A 17804-nucleotide genomic window follows, 5' to 3' on the forward strand; every position below is an offset into this window, starting at 1 on the left:
GATACAAAGGTTCCTGACCTGCTGTCATGGTTATGACACCAGCCTTTCCATAGGCGTGGAGTACTATACTGAACACCTGTAGCAACACACAAGTAGCTTTCTGTATGCTGAATGGGACAGAGGGTCCTCAAACCTTTGTCATACAGACACTCTTGAGACCTAGTCAGATCCATCAGCTGGGGTACTGCTGTGCTAAAGAGCAAGTAGTGGTTGGGAGCAGATGCGTGACTGCCCATTGCTAGACTTGGAACCAGTGTGGAGCTTATGTTGTTATAAAAATACATCATGTGGTGTAGAGATGTTTTGCTTACTTTACTGTTTCTCATTTTTCTTCTCTCCAAGTCCCTGACACAGTTTCTGGGCTGGTCCGTACTCAACACAGACACATATGATAAGATGAACAAGCTGGAGAACCGCAAGGACATTGCCCAGGATATGGTGCTCTACCACGTGAAGTGTGACAAGGATGAAATTCAGGAAATTCTGGTAATGCCTTGCAAAGTGCAACACACCCATGAGCATACTGGCCTGGCATGTGCGCACAGGCCTGGTCCGTGCCAAACAGCAGCGGTGTCTGTGGACACGGGTCTCCCATAACTCAGAAATGCTTCCAGCCACTGCAGCGTAGAGGCTGGACGATGCGTTTAGTGCATGATGGCAGAACAAGTCTTCACTTTGACTTGGGGCCAGTTGTGGTCTGCCCTTTACCTCAGCAGGCTGTGCTGAGTCCTCTCAGGTTTTCTCAGCAAAGCTAGCCGTGGAGGGGGGCTCACACAGATGCTGCCCAGGGCAGAGGTGTGGGGGGTGAAAGAGGAGCTAATGTATATCCCAAAATCTCCTCAGTACAGAGGATGTGGGGTTACTGAACACGACTGAGACTCTGGGAATTTTATAGAGGAATTTTTGCAAGTGGAGGAAAACCAAGCCAAAATCAATGAAAGGTAGGACATTCCTACAAAGAAGAACACATTAAAACACCAGAAATAAAAGTGAGGTCTGGAAAGAAAACATGATCTGCATATGAGAGCTGCCTCTAAAGCAGCACAGCACAAAGTCCTGTGGAATACAGTAGCCAATGTAACATGTCCATGCTCTTTGCAGCCAACACGCGAAAAGCTGGGGAAAGAGCCAAATGAGTGTGAGGAAGAGGAGCTGGCAAGTATCCTGGTAAGGGCAATGTACCTCTGGAATTGGAAGTGATGCCAAACAAATATGGCCTGGGTGGGGGCAGGAAAGAGTTGCAAGTGCTGGCACGCCAGTGCACATCAGCAGGGCACCCGGTGAAGGGTGAAGGTGAAGCACACCCGCCCTTCCTGTGCTGTGCGAGTGTGAGGCCATTATGGTCATGTAGCAGAGAATGCCTTCCCAGCTCCCAGAAAGTGACTGCTCTGTGCCTCTTTATCTCAGGAGGTGCAGTGTCCACCTGGGAGCACATCAGTGGCCTTGACATATCATACATTATATTCACCAGAGCAAATAAGGGACTTTAAGACTTCTCCTGTAAGACCTGACAGCTTTGGAGTCTCCAATCTAATCAAATCAAAAGGAAGAGCACTTAGCAGAAAGCAAGCAGTATTCCTCAAAATTGACCAAAAATGCTTTACCTCTTCCCCCACTAACGGGGTTATTGTGAAAATCTGCATTTAATTTGAAACGGGAAGGTTCCAAGAACAATCAGACTGATTTTTTTTTTATTTAGATAAAACACTTCCAGGTGTTCCTAGGGACAGCATGAATGTCACAAACAAACAAACAAACCTCTTTTGCAGAAAGAAGAACTCCCAGGGCCCACCAAGTTCGAAATCTATGAGTTCAGGTTCTCCGATTTCGACTGCACCGAGCTGGAGCTGGTGAAGTGCGGCATTCAGATGTACTACGAGCTTGGTGTGGTGAAGAAGTTCCAGATCCCGCAGGAGGTAGGGGCTGGCAGTGCCCAGGGACTCCCAAATTGTCCCATGCCTGCAGGCAAGGGTCAACCAGCAGCTCAGAAATCAGGCAGAAGGCTGGGTTGCTGCGGGCTTGCAGGCAGAGGGGCTGGCACCCCGAGCCCCCAAGCCCTGCTGAGAGCAAGGAACCCACTCTCAAACCTGTGGTGGTCAGAATGGGTTTGGATCTTGAAGACAGATGCTTCTGTTCTGGACTGTCTGAACTCCTGTTCTGCTACAGGAATGGGTTTGCTATGAGGTCTACACAGACGAGGACTGCCCCATGCAAACACTTGCTTATCCCAGTATCGAAGCTTTTTCAACCCCAAAGCCCCCGATCTGCAAATTCAAGGCCGTTTGCAGCCATCATTGCCCCTGTATGGCTCTGAAAACTGGCGTTTAGGCAGCCCTGTGCCTCCCGGAGGGGTTTTTCAGAGCTTCATGTGAGGCTGACTTCCATCTAGTGGATTCTGCAAGCAACTGCACGCAGAGTTTTCAGCCGCACATCCCTCACCCTGGAAAGGCAGGCTGGAAAGTAGGAGGGAAAGGACGGGCTGTGCAAGGAAATTACTTAGCATGAGCAAATGCAAAAAGCACTCACTATATCTACTCTGGAATAACTAGCTTCTGATGCAGGTGTGAAAAACAGTCATTCTTTGCTGTTCCTTTGAGCAGCTGAGATTTTAAAAAATGAATATTTATCCATGATTTATTCCCTTGCCAATGGAGAAAAACTCTGTAGCTACTAGAGTTTGTCCACATGAAGAAGTTGAATGCAGACAGAAAGAAAAAACAACACTGTATTATTAAATAATGTATATTGTAATAGGTGATATAATATATTCCATGTCTCTAGTCCTAGAGTGCCATCTATTTTCAAGCAACATAAATATTAGTAATCAGAATATATGGAAGGGACAAGGCTCTAATCCTCATCCATGACTTCCATATGTGGTCTTTATCCCAAGAGCAAGAGCTGCCAGCTCACAAGTCAGCTGTCATCACACAAACTAACACCCTCTCTCCCAATTTGCAGGTTCTGGTGAGGTTTGTGTACTCTGTCAGCAAAGGCTATCGGAAGATAACGTATCACAACTGGCGCCACGGCTTCAACGTTGCACAGACCATGTTCACGCTCCTCATGGTAAGGTAACACCACCCCAATTAATCCTGTGGCACAGCTTTTTCGGCACTAGGTCTGATGTTGCGCCCTGGAGACATGCAGGGCTCCCTTTGGATCTTGTTGTAGGATGTTTGTCACTTCAAGCACATCTCCTACCAAATGAGGCCTCCATTCACCTTAAGTGATGAGTCTGTGAGTTACCACCTGGGGCCACAACCACTGAATGGAGCGTTTCACTTCTCAAGTGTGGCATTGAAAAGCCTCCAGGTTACCCCTTCTGCAGGGTAGGGGAATGACTGCAGGAATCCCCTTCCTCCAACAGTTTCTAGCAGCAACAGCTGGGCTGCCATTACCTTGGATGAGGACAACCTCACCCCCTCCATTTGTAGCCAGGACAGCAGGGGTGTACGTCTTTGGCTAGCATGAGTGTGGCAAGTGCCATTTCTCATGGGCTGTTGGGGTGAGAGGAAACCCACAAAGAGTAATAGTGTTGGACGTGTGCCCCACAAAAGCTCAGCCCCATGGCTCAGTGCAGAGGGCATGCCCTGCACACCTGGAGGCAGAATTACACCTTCCACCCCCAGCCCACCCACTGAGCAGCTCAGCTTTTGGGCCCACTGGCCAGAAGGACACAGAGTGCCTTGTGTCCAGCGAGAGGAGAGGTGTGGTTATCAGGGTGCAAGTGTCCTCAAGGCTGCTGGAGCAGCGGGTAGCCAGCATAGCATGCAGGCATCAAGCACACATGCATGACACACATGCCTCCTTGAGTCTGAAACATTTTGTTTCCAGCTGCTTCCCCACGTTAACCTAATTGTACCACGTACTGTATCTAGTTTCACAAGTATTTTCAGTTCTCCTGGACTGTTTCAACGCAGAGATCCCCGGCACAGAGCAGTCACAGCCCAGTACCTTTTCCTGTAAGAGATACTAACAGAGGGCATGCAAATTCTCACCCTCCAGACTGGCAAACTGAAGCGTTACTACACAGACCTAGAAGCCCTTGCAATGGTAACTGCTGCTCTGTGCCACGATATCGACCACAGAGGAACCAACAACCTTTACCAGATGAAGTAAGCACTCTCCTGCCACTTCCAACCATTTCCTGCTGCTTTTGCGTAGAGTGGGGTCAGGCTGTGATCACAGCAAACTCCAGCACAGCTTTGTTTTATGCAGGTTAAGAGCTTTCCTTTGCAAGTAACTTCTCTTTTCACCTTGCCACGGCACTTGGGCTTGTGCCTCAGCCAGCGGGGAAGCCAACATTTTGCAGTGCTCCCTGGGGCTTGCTTTACCTCCTAGCAGTCTGGCCTAAGCTGTTTGTTTAAAGCAACACTCTACATAGCTGTTAAAGGGGGGACCAAGTGCAGTGCAGACATTTAGTAGCCTGAGTATAACAGGAGACTCAGGATGCTACTGGCAGCACTCTGGACATGCAAAGCCAGCTTTGTGCTGGAAGGTGTCTATGCAGAAAGCACCATGCACAGCACTGCTCTCGCCTGGAGAAACCTAGCACCTGAGAGGATGTGAGCACTGCTTTGGGTAGAGTAGTTACCAGCTTCACAAAAACAGCTGCATCATTTCACTGACCAGTCTGTTGCTGGCTTCAGGCACTGTCAGGTCACAGGTTTTCTGATTGATGGCTGTACTATCTAACTGATTTCTGGAGCCTTGGGAAAACATAGGTGAAGCTGGCTGGTGCTTTGGATACAAGCGTGTCCTGCTCTTTGGCTAGGGAGGTGTCCAAGGGCTGCTGGTTTTCCTGTTGCTTTAACCAGATGTAAACATATAGTTCTTCAGAAACTAAACAACAAGCTTGCTATACTGAGTAATAACAGTACTGTTATGAACAACATTTTAGGTGATATTCACAGGTGGAAGGATACATGTATTTTATACAGTGTCCAAATTGCTACAAGCAGAGTTACAGTCTGTTGCCAGTTAGAATGAAGTTGTTAGCTATTAAAAATATTAGTCTTAAGCCCTTCATAAAATAAGTTGAACTTGTCTGTGACAAATTTCAATTGGGAGACTTTTTATTTAAGTGCTATACTAACATCTGCATTTTTTTTTCTTTACACAACCAGATCTCAAAATCCATTAGCTAAACTTCACGGATCCTCAATTTTAGAGAGGCATCACTTGGAATTTGGAAAGTTTTTGCTCTCTGAAGAGGTTTGTAATGAGCTGTAATGTAAGATCCTGAATAATTTACTTGCCACAAAGTCTTTTAGCAACATACACCATGGCTGTCAGCTGCTATGACTCTTTTGCCCAGAAGCTTAGCATAGAATCTTTCTCTGGTTTGGGTTTCTGAGAACCTGCAGCCACCTCACTCCCTTCTACCCACAAGTGATTTCTGCTCACCAGAGACCAAAACTCTTAGGCTTCCTATATGCGTGGCTTGGTTTCTTCAGAAGCCATGTCATTAGCCCTGTAGGAAAGTGTTAAACACAGGATTCTTCTCCTGTAGCCCCTCTGATAGGACCAAGGCTGACACGCACACACAGCTAACTTTCAGGCAAATTCCTGCTGGGATGAGTGGACGTGGTTTAAGCACAAAGTGTGTATCAAGCTACAGACACCAATCCTGCTCGGTGAGCACAGGGGGAGTTCACCAACAGATGGTGAATTGGGCTCACAGCCCTTGCACCTTAGGGGGAGCAAGCTACAACACTTAGAAAAGAAACTAAGAAAAAAAAAAAAAACACATTTGAGAGAGGGAAATGCCCACTAGCTCACAACAACACAGAGCTTGGATTCTGCAGCTTCCTTTGCTTGTTTTTCAGTCACTGAACATATGCCAGAACCTCAACCGGAGACAGCATGAGCACATGATTCACCTGATGGACATTGCCATTATAGCAACAGATCTGGCGCTGTACTTCAAGTAAGTTGGTCACGTATGCTGTGGGTGAAGGGCAGGGAGCAGCTGGTGCTGTACAAACACAAAACGTGATGCTTTGCTGAGAGAGCCCCTCCGTGTAGCAATCCTCTACACAGATGCTTCCTCCAGAAGACTACTTTTAATGCTGATATAAGAGATAGGGGGAAGAATTCAGATTGTTCAGAAGAATTTTGAGAATTAGATCATGTATGTGACTTTTAGCCTTCTATTTCCAACAAAACTGTGCTATATGACCCCCTAACAGAAAAAGAGATGCTCTTTTCTTTTTTTTTTTTTTTTTCCTACCTAGCACTTCAGCAGTAAAAATACTTATTAATGCTCAATAGCATGGCCTGGGCTCCACTAACTTCTCTGTGAAAGCAGCACAACTCAAATACTAAGTGGTCTGTTATATGTGAATATGCAGTTCATAGTCTATTTCACAACCAAAAATCAGAAATGCCCAACACCACAGAGCTGCATACACTGACTTCCTAGGGCATAAGGCTGTAAGTCAGCAACATATGACATCCTCAGTAGCAAGGAGCTTTCAAAATGTGTTTTCAAATACAGGGCCAAGACCAGAGACTGCTTCTATGTTTCACACTGAAGAATCATTACACAAAATATAAATAGTCCAAAAAAAAAGTAGAGTATGAGGAAGGGCCCAAGACCCAGTCCTCTTACTTTACAGCCTGGATGTTTATATGGGAGCAGATACCACTACTTCCCTACCAGGTGGAAACAAGCTGGTCTTTGCTATCTTTGGCTCACAGTCTATAAAGGAAGGTTTGATTTAGATCAGATTCCAGGCAAAACAGTATGGACAGATTACATCGTCAAGTCTCTTTGTGGATCTGGCCTAACTGTCTTATTTGCTGGCATTAAACCAGATTTTTTTTCATGATTTCACACCTCTCAAAATGCGAGTGTGTTGTATATAAACCACTCCCCAAAATTTGCTACAATATCTAGGTATATAAATATTTTTAACAAGGTCAGACTGAGTTTATAGAGACAGGTAGTCTTAAAATACTCCAACACCTGGGCCAGCTCTGTGTGTCTGCCATTTCCTTAACATTCAGGCAAAAGCCTTCCTGTGTTGTCAGTAAAGCCAATAACATTTCTCAGCTTGCATAACCTACAGTAGCACATACTTTCAAGCAACCTGCTCAAGTCTCACCACAACACTTACTTTTTCTTTAAGCCATTTGCAATAGTTTCCCTTGAGGACCTAACTGCCTGGACAACAACCACTAGAAACCCAGCCATCTGTTTTTAACACAGTTTCTTTTTTTTTTTTTTTTTTTTTTTTTTTTTTTTTTTTTTTCCCTCAAAGGAAAAGGACAATGTTCCAGAAGATTGTTGATGAGTCTAAGACATACGATAACATGAATGCCTGGACTGAATACCTGTCTCTGGAGACGACAAAGAAAGAGGTTGTCATGTGAGTAAATTATCTCTTGAGGCGTTAATGATGTGGTTGTGTCCTTCTTTCTGGGCTTACCAGTGGGAGCTCCAAAACATGCCTATAGTATGTCCAGTTTTAAAAAGAATTCTTCTGCTTCAGCAGCAATGGTCTCTAGCTAATACACTCTCTAGCTAATACACTTCTGACACACTTCTCAGAAGCAAGCAGTTCCCTAGCACAAATCCATTTGTACCAAGAGAGCAATCCTTAATGTGTGTCCCAGCCTGCTACAGCAACCCATCTCCTGTATCTACCACTCCAGCACAGAGCTGGGACATAACACAGTACTGGGTGGGGCATGAGTATCCTGAGCCTGCAAGAGGCCAGGTGAGGGCTCCAGAGAAGAAACTAATTTCTCTTCTGTTTTCAGGGCCATGATGATGACTGCTTGTGATTTGTCAGCTATCACTAAACCTTGGGAAGTCCAGAGTAAGGTCAGGTGCTTGATATACTGTCAGATTTCTCTAGTTTATACTTCAAAGTAATGCAAATTTCTAAGCTGCCTGAAAACTGAGTCAAAGTTTCCTACTAAAAATACTGAAAAGACTTCAGAATAATGACAGTTTTGATGGATAAATCTATGTTGAAGACTGAAACTGTGAATTCTGTAGGAATTTATGTTTACCAAAGGGAAAATAATAATAATAATAATAATAATTAATAATAATAATAAGTTTCTTGGGCTATTATTGGGCTAATTTTGTGCATGGCATGACATTTTTATTTATTTATTTATTTACTTATTTAGTTATTTATTTTTAAGTGATACCAGCTTGCTGGTCTGTTGTTTGATTTCCTTTAGGACTTCCTTCCTGAACTGTGCTTGCTCAGTTGCTAAGTAAGAAACATTAACAGTTAAAGAAGGATAAAAAGAAATAAAGCTCACCTTCATGTTCAGCATGGGAAAAGGACAGCTGAGGAAGTCCTAATAGGAATCCACAACTCTGACTGCGAAGCAAATCCTTGCAGGGATTTCGTTTGAGACATTTCTGAATAGATGAGCAGTAGCTCCAATGCTAAGTTGGTTTTTGGGTTGTAACTGCACAGGTGCAAACCTGTTGCCACTGCTGCCATTTGCAGCAGAAAAGTTGGGGCTGGATGTGAAGTGATGGAGGGGCTGGAAGTGACATTTGCTTCATAAAGGAGATGTAAGGTGAAACGAATAGAGAGCCAAAACCAGTCCTAACTTTTCTTTTTCCCTCCTCGTCAATGTAGGTAGCTCTCCTGGTAGCAGCTGAGTTCTGGGAGCAAGGGGACTTGGAAATAAGCGTCCTTCAGCAGCAGCCCATTGTAAGTATCCTGTGAGAGCCAAACAGCTCAGATCAGAAAGTAGGTCTCAGCAGAGACCTTCTTCAAGCATTGATGCTCTCAGGGTGCTGTGAGTCTTTCTGAAACTACCAGGCTGCCCAAAATTCATCAGAAAAGTGGCCATTCAGATCAAAAAGACCCTTTGTGACAGGGCCTCTTGTCCAGCTCTTCATTTAGTTAGATACGGTTCCATTTGGCTGTGAACCAGCAAGGAGTGACTGTCCCACTGGAGGTTTTGCACTAGTCCCACACAAAAAAAAAGAAAACAAAATACCTACAACATAGAGGAAAGCAGACTTTACAGTAAAGATAAAAATTAAAAAGAAAAACAACAACTTTTTAAAGTCCAGAAATTATTTCTGGTAGGAGCAAGTACTACACGGCAGTATTTCTTAATGTACTTTTTTTTTTTTTTCTGCTGAAGTAATAAATATTTAAATTTGGCACTGAAAAAATCAAGAGTTAATCCTTGACATTGTATCCACCCGTGTGGTTCTGGTTTTCTTCAATCATAGAAACATTGAATATCCCATGTTGAAAGGGACCCAGTAGACTTAAGCAGACTTAATGTAGACTCTAATATATTCCCTCTACCCACAGACCTTATGAGAACATAATTTCATGTTCAGGTATATTTTAGAGAAAAAAAAAAAAAAACTCTTCAGCACTTTGTAACACAATCCTTCTCTCAGGTATCTGGATAAAAGGAGCAAGGAAAATACTCTGTCCCCCTCCCCATGATATAAACTGAAAGAGTTGTCTAAAATTTCTGCTGAAACAGCACAGGAAATGAGCCACTTGATCCCTCTGAGGAGCAAGATGAGGGTCGTGGTGGAGAGCCTTTATGGCCAGCACAGCAGAGCAGCCAGGCTGGCACAAGGCAGCTTTGGGGGAAAAAAAGAGAGGAATGTTCTTCAGTGCAGTGCTCTCATAAATCACGGCATGTTTGTGTCCTCCCACAGCCCATGATGGACAGGAGGAAAGCCGCTGAGCTTCCAAAGCTTCAAGTGGGTTTCATCGACTTTGTGTGCACGTTTGTCTATAAGGTAAGCACTCCATCATTCTCAACAGAGAGGTTCAAGTCCCAGCTTCCAGGTCAGCCATGGTGCAGCAGCAGCACACTGAATTGCGCTGATGGTTGTGTTTTGGTCAGGAATTCTCACGTTTCCATGAGGAAATTCAGCCTATGCTCGATGGGCTGCTGAACAATAGGAATGAGTGGAAGACACGTGCTGATGAGTACGATGCAAAAATGAAAGCTCTGGAGGAAGAGAAGAAAAAAGAGGAAGAGAAGATGGCAGCACAAAAAGGTCAGAAAAAACACTGATTTTTTCATTCCTAACTCAAAATATGCTTATGCAATACTCTCCCGGACCTGCAGCAAGGTTTGTAGCCACAGCAAAGTCAGCAAAGTCCAGAACAGTTTCCTCAATCCTGTCCAACTAGCAAGGTTTAAAAAAGAACTCCAAATTACACCTTGTCTTCAGGCCTGACACCACGACTGCGTGTCAGAAAGGCCATCAGGGGCTCGTGCCTGAGAAACAAGCTACGTGCAGCACAAGGTCCCATGCAGCTGGGGCTAGCAAGAATCCTGGGCAGTGTCCATAGGTCCCTGTAAAAGAGCAGGGACACATCCCTTTGTACCCAGGGGCGGTCCAGTACCACAGGTTGTGAAGCAGGAGGAGTACAGAAAAAAAAAAACAAGAAACCTAACACACTCCTAGGTAGCAGTATAAAATATCAGAAGCAAGTGATTTGGAAAATTGTAGAAAAATTATTTCCTAACTAAGGAATTATTTTTTAAGTGAGAAAGTTGTCTGTTAATTCTAAAGCAGTTTCAAAGTAGCTTTGCATGTACAATTACTTTGCATAGCAGATATCTACAGATATGAGTACTTTAAATATTACACTGATCAGTGGATAATTACAAATGCCAAAAACTCCTGTGGTGCCTAAGAAGAGATTTTAGGACATTTATGACTTCATCTCTAATTCTTTATTTCTTTTTATATGGCAGATGGAATAACCTGTAATGGAGGAACAGCTCCAGCTTCAAAAACCTGCAGTATACTTTAGACCTATTTCCAATGCAATATACAACACCCAGAATGAGAATGCCCATGCTTTTTTTAAAAACAAACAAAAGAAATTATCATGGCTTACAAATACATTCCTGATTGGACTGTTTTGCTACTTTAATTAGGCTTACAACCAACCAGGGAAGGGCTAGATCTCGTTTGCCTTAATTGAATCTTTTCCTGATGGTGAGGAGCCCGTTCTGTCCTGTCCCTCTCTCCATTTAATGTACCCGATGCTGTCAGATGGCATGTGGCAAGTCAGAGCAATGCTTGGCCCAAAAAAATAGGTTGCATGACTGCAGAAAAAAAAAAAATATCCAGCACTGAAACATTTCAAAACCCAAAGCTGATGGGGCCAGCTGAATTCATATTCTATTCTGTACAACCCCACGTGATTGATGTGCAGAGCAGACAAACTGAGGAGCAGCTGAATTTAGCGTATCTAAGCCCGTATCTTTGCAGATATCAAAAAGAAATCTGTAGGTAGGGATGAAGTATGAACACCTTTGAGCTGTTCTGAAAAGTTGCATTTCCATGTAAATCTAAATAAGTGACAGTAATTCTGTGTTCACTTCAGGGCTGTAGGTAGGGTGCTGCTCTAAAAAGCCCAGAGACACACGTGCAAGATTGGGCAGCTGCAGAATCCAGCAGCTGCCGCCTTCTCCAGCAGGATCCATCCACACTGTGTGTTACAACCACTCACTGCAGCTCCAGTTACCCAAGCAACCTGAATCGTGGCATCTCACTTCATGCAGTTTTACCTTGTAATGCCAATGTTATTTAATGCAGTCCTCTTCTGATCGGTCCCAGCCCTCCTTTCCTTTCTCCTTCTGCTCTGAGATGTCTGGTCCTCTCATTCCCCTCCAAACTTCAAAGGACTGATGACTTCCACTCTTCTATTTTAGATAAAAGTTAGTGTTCAAGATTATTAATGCAGCCATGTTAGAACATTCAATTGCACTCTTACAGAGACACCCTTCTGTGCTCCTCCTGCCCTTCCTCCTTCTCTCTCTCTTTCTCTCTCTTTCTCTCTCTCAGTGCATGGTGTATCAGCCATGTAACAAGAGTTCAATTTGTGGGGATTTTATTCATCTTCTATTACTCCTGCTACCTTCAGTGCTTTTACCCTTCAGTAACTTATTTTGCATTACAGAAGTACTGTAAGAAAAAGGAAAACTATAGCCATAGAGGTATCTGGAGCTCGTTTATCCAGGTCCCAGTGTACTAGGCAAGATATAATCCTCTATTGCTTTGCAGCTGTTACGTGAGCAGCAAGTTGTCCTTCAGGAAAATGCAGACACCCGTCCACTTGCATGAAAGCTAAATATGCAGCTGGCAATTGCTTCACACTGTGTGTCTCAGCTCCATTAGTGACCGTGTAGGAAGCTCCCATCGTGTAGCAGCACTTCCAGGACACGAAGCCAAACAAGTCATTGCTTTCAGCCAGCAAAACGCCACGAGCTTATCTTGGTGTGGCACGGCAAGAAGGGGGGGTTTCAGATCACCTCCAGCCCCTGTAGGGTTAAATGCCTGTTGCTGAGACAAGCTCTCTGTGACTTCACACATTTTCCTGGAAATAAAGAGCTAACTTCCCGTCCTGTGTGCTGGATGCTGCTGGTGTGGTGGGCGCTGCGGGAGGGTTTCTCGTGCTCAGGGGTCAGCGCACCCTGTGCTGGCAGGAGCTGGGCTGGGAGGTGAAATTGCTGAGTAGGGAGGGCTGCGTCCCCTCCTGCCACCCCAATTCCACTTGTAGCACATCGGGCGTCCCATGCAAAGCACACACAGCTCTGCTGCCCGAAGCCATTTCGTTGGACTGTCTGCACATCTGTGCTGGCTCCCCAGGCTCTCTGCCTCCTGAGTGTCGTAGCCTTCCCCTCGGGCATGCCCCACCACCTGCTGTAGGGCTCCACGTTTTCTCACCAGCAGAAAAGCAATTGGGTTAGGTTCCTCCACCCCATGTCCCAGCTGACAGCCACTCATGCTGCTGTGCGAAGCCATGTGCAGCAACCAGCAGCAAGCAATTCCCAGCAGCTGAATCCCAGGGGGCTGCAGAGATGCGCAGAGGCGGCATCCCTGCAGCAGTCACCCCTGGTGCTGTGGGGTGGGAGGGGACAGGCCCCTGCTCCTGCCTGCCTGGTGCTTCATGCAGGGTGGGCACAAAGAGGGGCTGTCACCCACACTGTGCCCACCTGTACGCACCCCCATGGTGGGCTCGGGAGGCTCCAAAACACACAAGGACGTGCAGGCTTCTCTCTGTCTTAAATTCCATTATTGCTACCTACTAAAAATTGCTATTCCTAAAGCAAGTATATACGACAAGTAGTGATCAATGACCCCAAGTAAAGCGAGTGTACACTCATGATCAATTACTTACATGTATCCCTAAATACATACATTATTTCTAAACGTTAGCATTACGGCACTCCTCAGCTTGCTCCCAGAGGTGGTGCAGATCGGTGCTGGACAGACCCTCGCTGAGAAGGCCCACGCTGCAGAGCTGGAGCCCAGCCACCCCCAGCACGGCTCCAGCCCACCCAGGTCTCACATGGAGACGTTAATGGTGGGGGCTCTCAGACACAAGCTACATTTGGGATAGAAATGGGTCATTTTGTGTAACATTAGAGACATCGGGGGATGAAGGATACCACCACCTGAGCAGCCAGTAGATGCTGCTAACTTCTGTTTTTTTGCCTGTAGTACCCAATAGGTGGAGCTGTTTTGTATTACCTCAGACCACTTCTGACTTTCTCTGACTTCTGTATTTCCAGCTACAGCAGTTGATAGCTGTTGCCATTTCCTACATTTACAGACTCTTTTTCACTTCCCAGATAAGCTTGCTGCAAGAATTAATTAGATTTGACCTCACAGCTTCTTGCTTTTGCACTTACTGAGAGTGTCTCGGATGTGCCAGGCTCTGAGGGATGCAGCTGCGCTTCAGGATGCCAGCTGTGCTTCCCATGGCTGCTCCTGGCTCCGAGGCCAGCAGACATCTCCCCACCACACCCAGGCTGCTCTCGGGGCTGCTCCCATCGGCTGTAAGGGTATGCAGGCAGGGTGATGGAACCTATTTTTTTGCAGAATAGTAGTCACCAGGCAGTCATTTTTTAAAAGGCCAGGACTGCTCTCCTGTTGGGTCAGCAATCCTTCACTAACAGGCGTTTCTCCACCTCGTGGCACTGCCACAACCATGCCACTTGTAATCTGCTCCCCACTCAAGGTGTTAGACAGGCGAGGCAACCAGCTGCCCTGGGGGGGTGCTGTAATTTAGTTCTGCTTCTGGAATACCTACCTACAGCCCAAGGGGGTTGTTTCACCTTTGAATCAGCACTCAGCTCCAGTGGGAGAGCAGGAGGGGACACTGCAAGATGTGTTACAATGTTCAGAAGTACTATTACTACAGCTCTTTAGCACTGTTTTTTGTTTATTTGTTTGTTTTTTAATTTATCCCAGTACAAAATGTTTTACAAGAGGTTTGCTTGCCTGTCCCCGCAGCCAGGTTTTGAGGACTCCATTGGCATGGTGGCACTTCCACCTCAGCCACATTCCGCCTCAAGGCAGCTCAAGCTGCAGAAATCCCCTGGAGCTCCTCCACCAGATTCACCCTCCACCCTAGCAGCGTTACTTGTGCTATGTTTACTCACCAGGACGCACTGGAGGTCCAGTTCCAGCAACCGCCAGCTAAAAGCAATGCTAACCTCCATGGCCAGCCCTTAACTAGAACAATGCAAATATTTCAGCTTAAATACCACTATAATCACACTCTGTTTAAGCACAGTTACAGCTGAATCCCCGGTGTGTTGCATCTTGGTGTTCTTTTCCGTAACCTTTATTTTACGTAATCACTACTTGACTGCTTAAAGCTTAGCATCACAGACATGGCTGAGCATCAGTGCGTTAAAAAAAAAAAAAAAAAAAAAAAAAGTTTTCCAGCAATTCAGATCTTAGAGCTCCTGAAAATAAGCCTTTTGAAAGGATGTTGGCTTTTAAGTATGTAAAACATCCTGTTATCTTGTGAGGTTAAGATGCAATGTTTTGTTTCAAACTTTTAAAAACTTTTTTCTTTTAAGAGGTTCTTAAAAAGAACCTATTAAAAAGAACCTATTAATAAGTCAGCAGTAATTCCTCAGATTTCCAAAACGCTCAAAAAATCAGTGAAATTACAGGCAGCAAGTGCAATGCCAGCCTTTTCCATGGGCTCAAAAATATGTTAAATCCCATGGATGTCCTGATCACAAACATTCCCTACGTGCAATAGGTGCGGAGCCCAGCTCTGATGCCAGAGGAATGCAAGGGGGTGTTCTGTCAGCAGCAGCAGTGGTCAACTTGTGATCAACGTTTCCTCTTTGACACTGTGCAAGTACTTCTGTTGTTTTTCAGTGCAATTCAGTCAAAAAATACTAACTGAAATGTATTAAGTGTTTTATTGATAGAATAACATACAGAGTCCATCAACCATTACACAGTTCAGAGCCTAGCCATGTATTTAGGCGTGAAATTAAGATCCGATCTTACGTTCATTTCAAAATGGAATCTTCACTCGCTAGAAGGGAAGGAAAAACAAACACAGTTAGGGCTACTTGTCACTCCCATGCAGCACTAAAATTTGCAAAACACTAGCAGGATCAAAGGCTGCCCTTAATTATGCCATTTCTTCCTAGCTGGCTTTTGCAATTCCCGCTTCTGCTTATTCAACAGAAGTGTATTTCTTTCCTCTAGGGTAAAGACACTTTTTTGTCTTACTTATTGGTAAATGACAGTTTCTTGGAACTGCCACTTCAAATAAGCCCAGATAGAGTTATCATTATAGATACTTACACTTACCCATTTTTAAAAAACAATCTTCCACTACTAAAAAAGAATCAAGTTAAGCAATTGCTTTTCGTACTGGAGAACCATGCCAAATTGCTGCTGAAAAAGCAGCCAGGCAATTACAGGACATTTAAATAGATTAATCATCCTAAGGACATCATCACAGAATTCCACTACCAAATTCAGTAGCAATCCTGTGGTACAGCACCTGTCCCTCAAAATGCAAAAAGCTCCAGCTAAACTAGAAAATATCTAAAAAAGTCAATTTAAATAGTTCAATGAAAGCTGCATATTTAAGGCGGTAGACCTGTGCAAAATAGCTATGCCTCCATTAAAGAATACTATTCAGCAACTTGATTATTTGATTTTATGTACGTGTAGTTTGTTTGTGGTTAGTTTTAATGGGCTTTATTCAGCATTAACCTTGCTCAGGACAACACAAATGCCAATATTACCTACAGAAAAAGTAACTAAGCATGTAGCTACACCAAATACAGCCAGGGTTATTAACCAGTAATCTTCAAGTCTTCCCTTATTTTCAGTGCACTTAAACTCAGGCCTAAGAGCATGTTCCGCTCTAATGATACTGGAAAAGCACAGAAGACCAAAGAAATAACACTGAGGATGAGAGAAAGCATGCTGCAGCAGGAATATTGTATGGCAGAAAGGAATGAGATATAAAAGCAGCAGGCCACCTTCATTTTTTTCATGAGGCACCACAAACGAAGCTGACCTCTAACACTATGCCGGTGATTACATTTCGAAGTGACTCGCAATCACAAGCAGGTGTATAAGACATCGGATTTTGACCACCAGGTGCCTTTGTGAGAATGGTGTAGCAGGGATAAACAGGGACACAGGTTTACTGCACCCAGCTGAAAAGAGGTTGCTGAGTACAGGTAACACTCAACTCCGGGATACTGTTTCCAGAATGAACAACACTTTTCAGCTGCTTGTTTCCTCAGTGGAAATTCAGACAGCCACCTAACCTGGCCTAAGCTCTGCTAGGCTACAACACTGCTTTGCCCTGTTTCTCTGCACACACGGACAGGATGGAGAGCCCTTCAGAGCCCTGGCCACCAGTCTGTGGACACACAGAGCCTGCAGCCCATGGCTCAGCACCTCGGGTGCACACAGAGCAGCGGCATGGCTCAGGTAATGTGCACAGTTACCTTCTGCAAGCTCCTTTGCGATCCTCTCCAGCTCCTCGCGCTTCTTCTTCTCCTCAGCCTCTACCCTCCGCTCCTCCTCGGCGATCGGCTTCAGGTAGTCTGCCGCCAACACGGGTGGTTACCGACAGGGTGCTCAGCGCTCGGGGGGGGGGGCACGCTGGGCACCTGCCAGCTCCCTCAGACCGGGATAAAAACCCAAAAGAGGGCGGCGAGGAGAGGCGCAGCCACACGGCCCCGCACCGCCCGGCGCTGCATCGGGCTGGGGGGAAATGGCGGCCGGGCGGCGGCCTCAAGGTGCCCTTGCGGAGCGGGAGGGAGGCAGGGGAGCAGGGACGAGCCCGGGGTGGCCGCGGAGCCCCCCGGGCGGCACTCACCGTATCGCTTCTTGCCGTAGATCATCCCCATCAGCAGGGCCGAGTAGCGGGTGAACTGCAGGGGAGCAAGAGACAAGGGTGTGCCCTCCGCTCAGACCCCGCCGCCCTGCCCTACCCCTGCCCCTGCCCGGCCATGCCCGGCTCAGCCCCGCGCCTCGCCTCGCCTCGCCTCAGGGCGAGATGGCGGCAGCGGCCGCCGCGGGCTCACCTTGATGAGGGGCGAGACCTGCACCGGGGGGATCATCCTGGCGGCTCGGCGAGGACGGGGCGGCGGAAGGCAACCGGCGGAAGGAGGCGGCCGCTGGAGGCCGGGGTTGGTGGAGGGAAGGTGGGGAAGCACCGCCCGCCCGCCCCGTCCCGGCTCCGCCTCATGGCAGCCATGGCGCTGTACCCGGCAGGCGTCTGTACAGCCCCTCAGAAGGGAGCTGCCTGCAGTAAAATGTCAGATTATAAGAGCTGGGGGAGATCTGTGCTTCGCGCCCCGCTACAAAAGCGTCCCCCCTCTCTGCCCTGTTTGGTAATAGCGAACATGGGGTCAGCAACCAGGCACCGTGCTATGCTAACTAACCCCACAAGTTTTCCAACCAGAAGTCCGCAAGCCAAATTGCTGCAGTGAATTAAGGCTTTGGAGAGGGACTCTTCACTCAGATTGACAGCGATAAG

At 46.2% G+C, this 17804-nt stretch overlaps 2 protein-coding genes across 2 annotated transcripts in view; one reads left to right on the plus strand and one right to left on the minus strand.

The window, feature by feature from the left end:
* The window catches only part of PDE6B (phosphodiesterase 6B), a gene marked incomplete at both ends in the record, with an annotated part of 18462 nt that extends 7678 nt beyond the window's left edge, over window positions 1–10784 (plus strand). Inside the window, 13 exons of the mRNA XM_084305579.1 lie at window positions 343–486; window positions 1102–1167; window positions 1770–1916; window positions 2962–3069; window positions 4009–4118; window positions 5130–5217; window positions 5832–5932; window positions 7269–7376; window positions 7771–7834; window positions 8616–8690; window positions 9671–9754; window positions 9862–10018; window positions 10726–10784. Coding sequence (XP_084161705.1) covers window positions 343–486; window positions 1102–1167; window positions 1770–1916; window positions 2962–3069; window positions 4009–4118; window positions 5130–5217; window positions 5832–5932; window positions 7269–7376; window positions 7771–7834; window positions 8616–8690; window positions 9671–9754; window positions 9862–10018; window positions 10726–10784 — 1311 coding nt within the window. The remainder of the gene's footprint in view (window positions 1–342; window positions 487–1101; window positions 1168–1769; window positions 1917–2961; window positions 3070–4008; window positions 4119–5129; window positions 5218–5831; window positions 5933–7268; window positions 7377–7770; window positions 7835–8615; window positions 8691–9670; window positions 9755–9861; window positions 10019–10725) is intronic.
* A 4404-nt stretch (window positions 10785–15188) lies between these two features.
* ATP5ME (ATP synthase membrane subunit e) lies at window positions 15189–17466 on the minus strand. Its single transcript, XM_084305164.1, has 4 exons — window positions 17350–17466; window positions 17142–17196; window positions 16768–16866; window positions 15189–15326 (listed from the first exon to the last, which is right to left on the minus strand). Exons 1-4 carry the CDS (start codon window positions 17383–17385, stop codon window positions 15301–15303), a joined length of 216 nt encoding a protein of 71 aa, XP_084161290.1. The 5' UTR covers window positions 17386–17466; the 3' UTR covers window positions 15189–15300.
* Between the last annotated feature and the right edge of the window lie 338 nt (window positions 17467–17804).

The sequence above is a fragment of the Netta rufina genome (genome assembly GCF_964035555.1).
Source record: "Netta rufina genome assembly, chromosome: Z".
In the NCBI taxonomy this organism is placed as follows: Eukaryota; Metazoa; Chordata; class Aves; order Anseriformes; family Anatidae; genus Netta; species Netta rufina.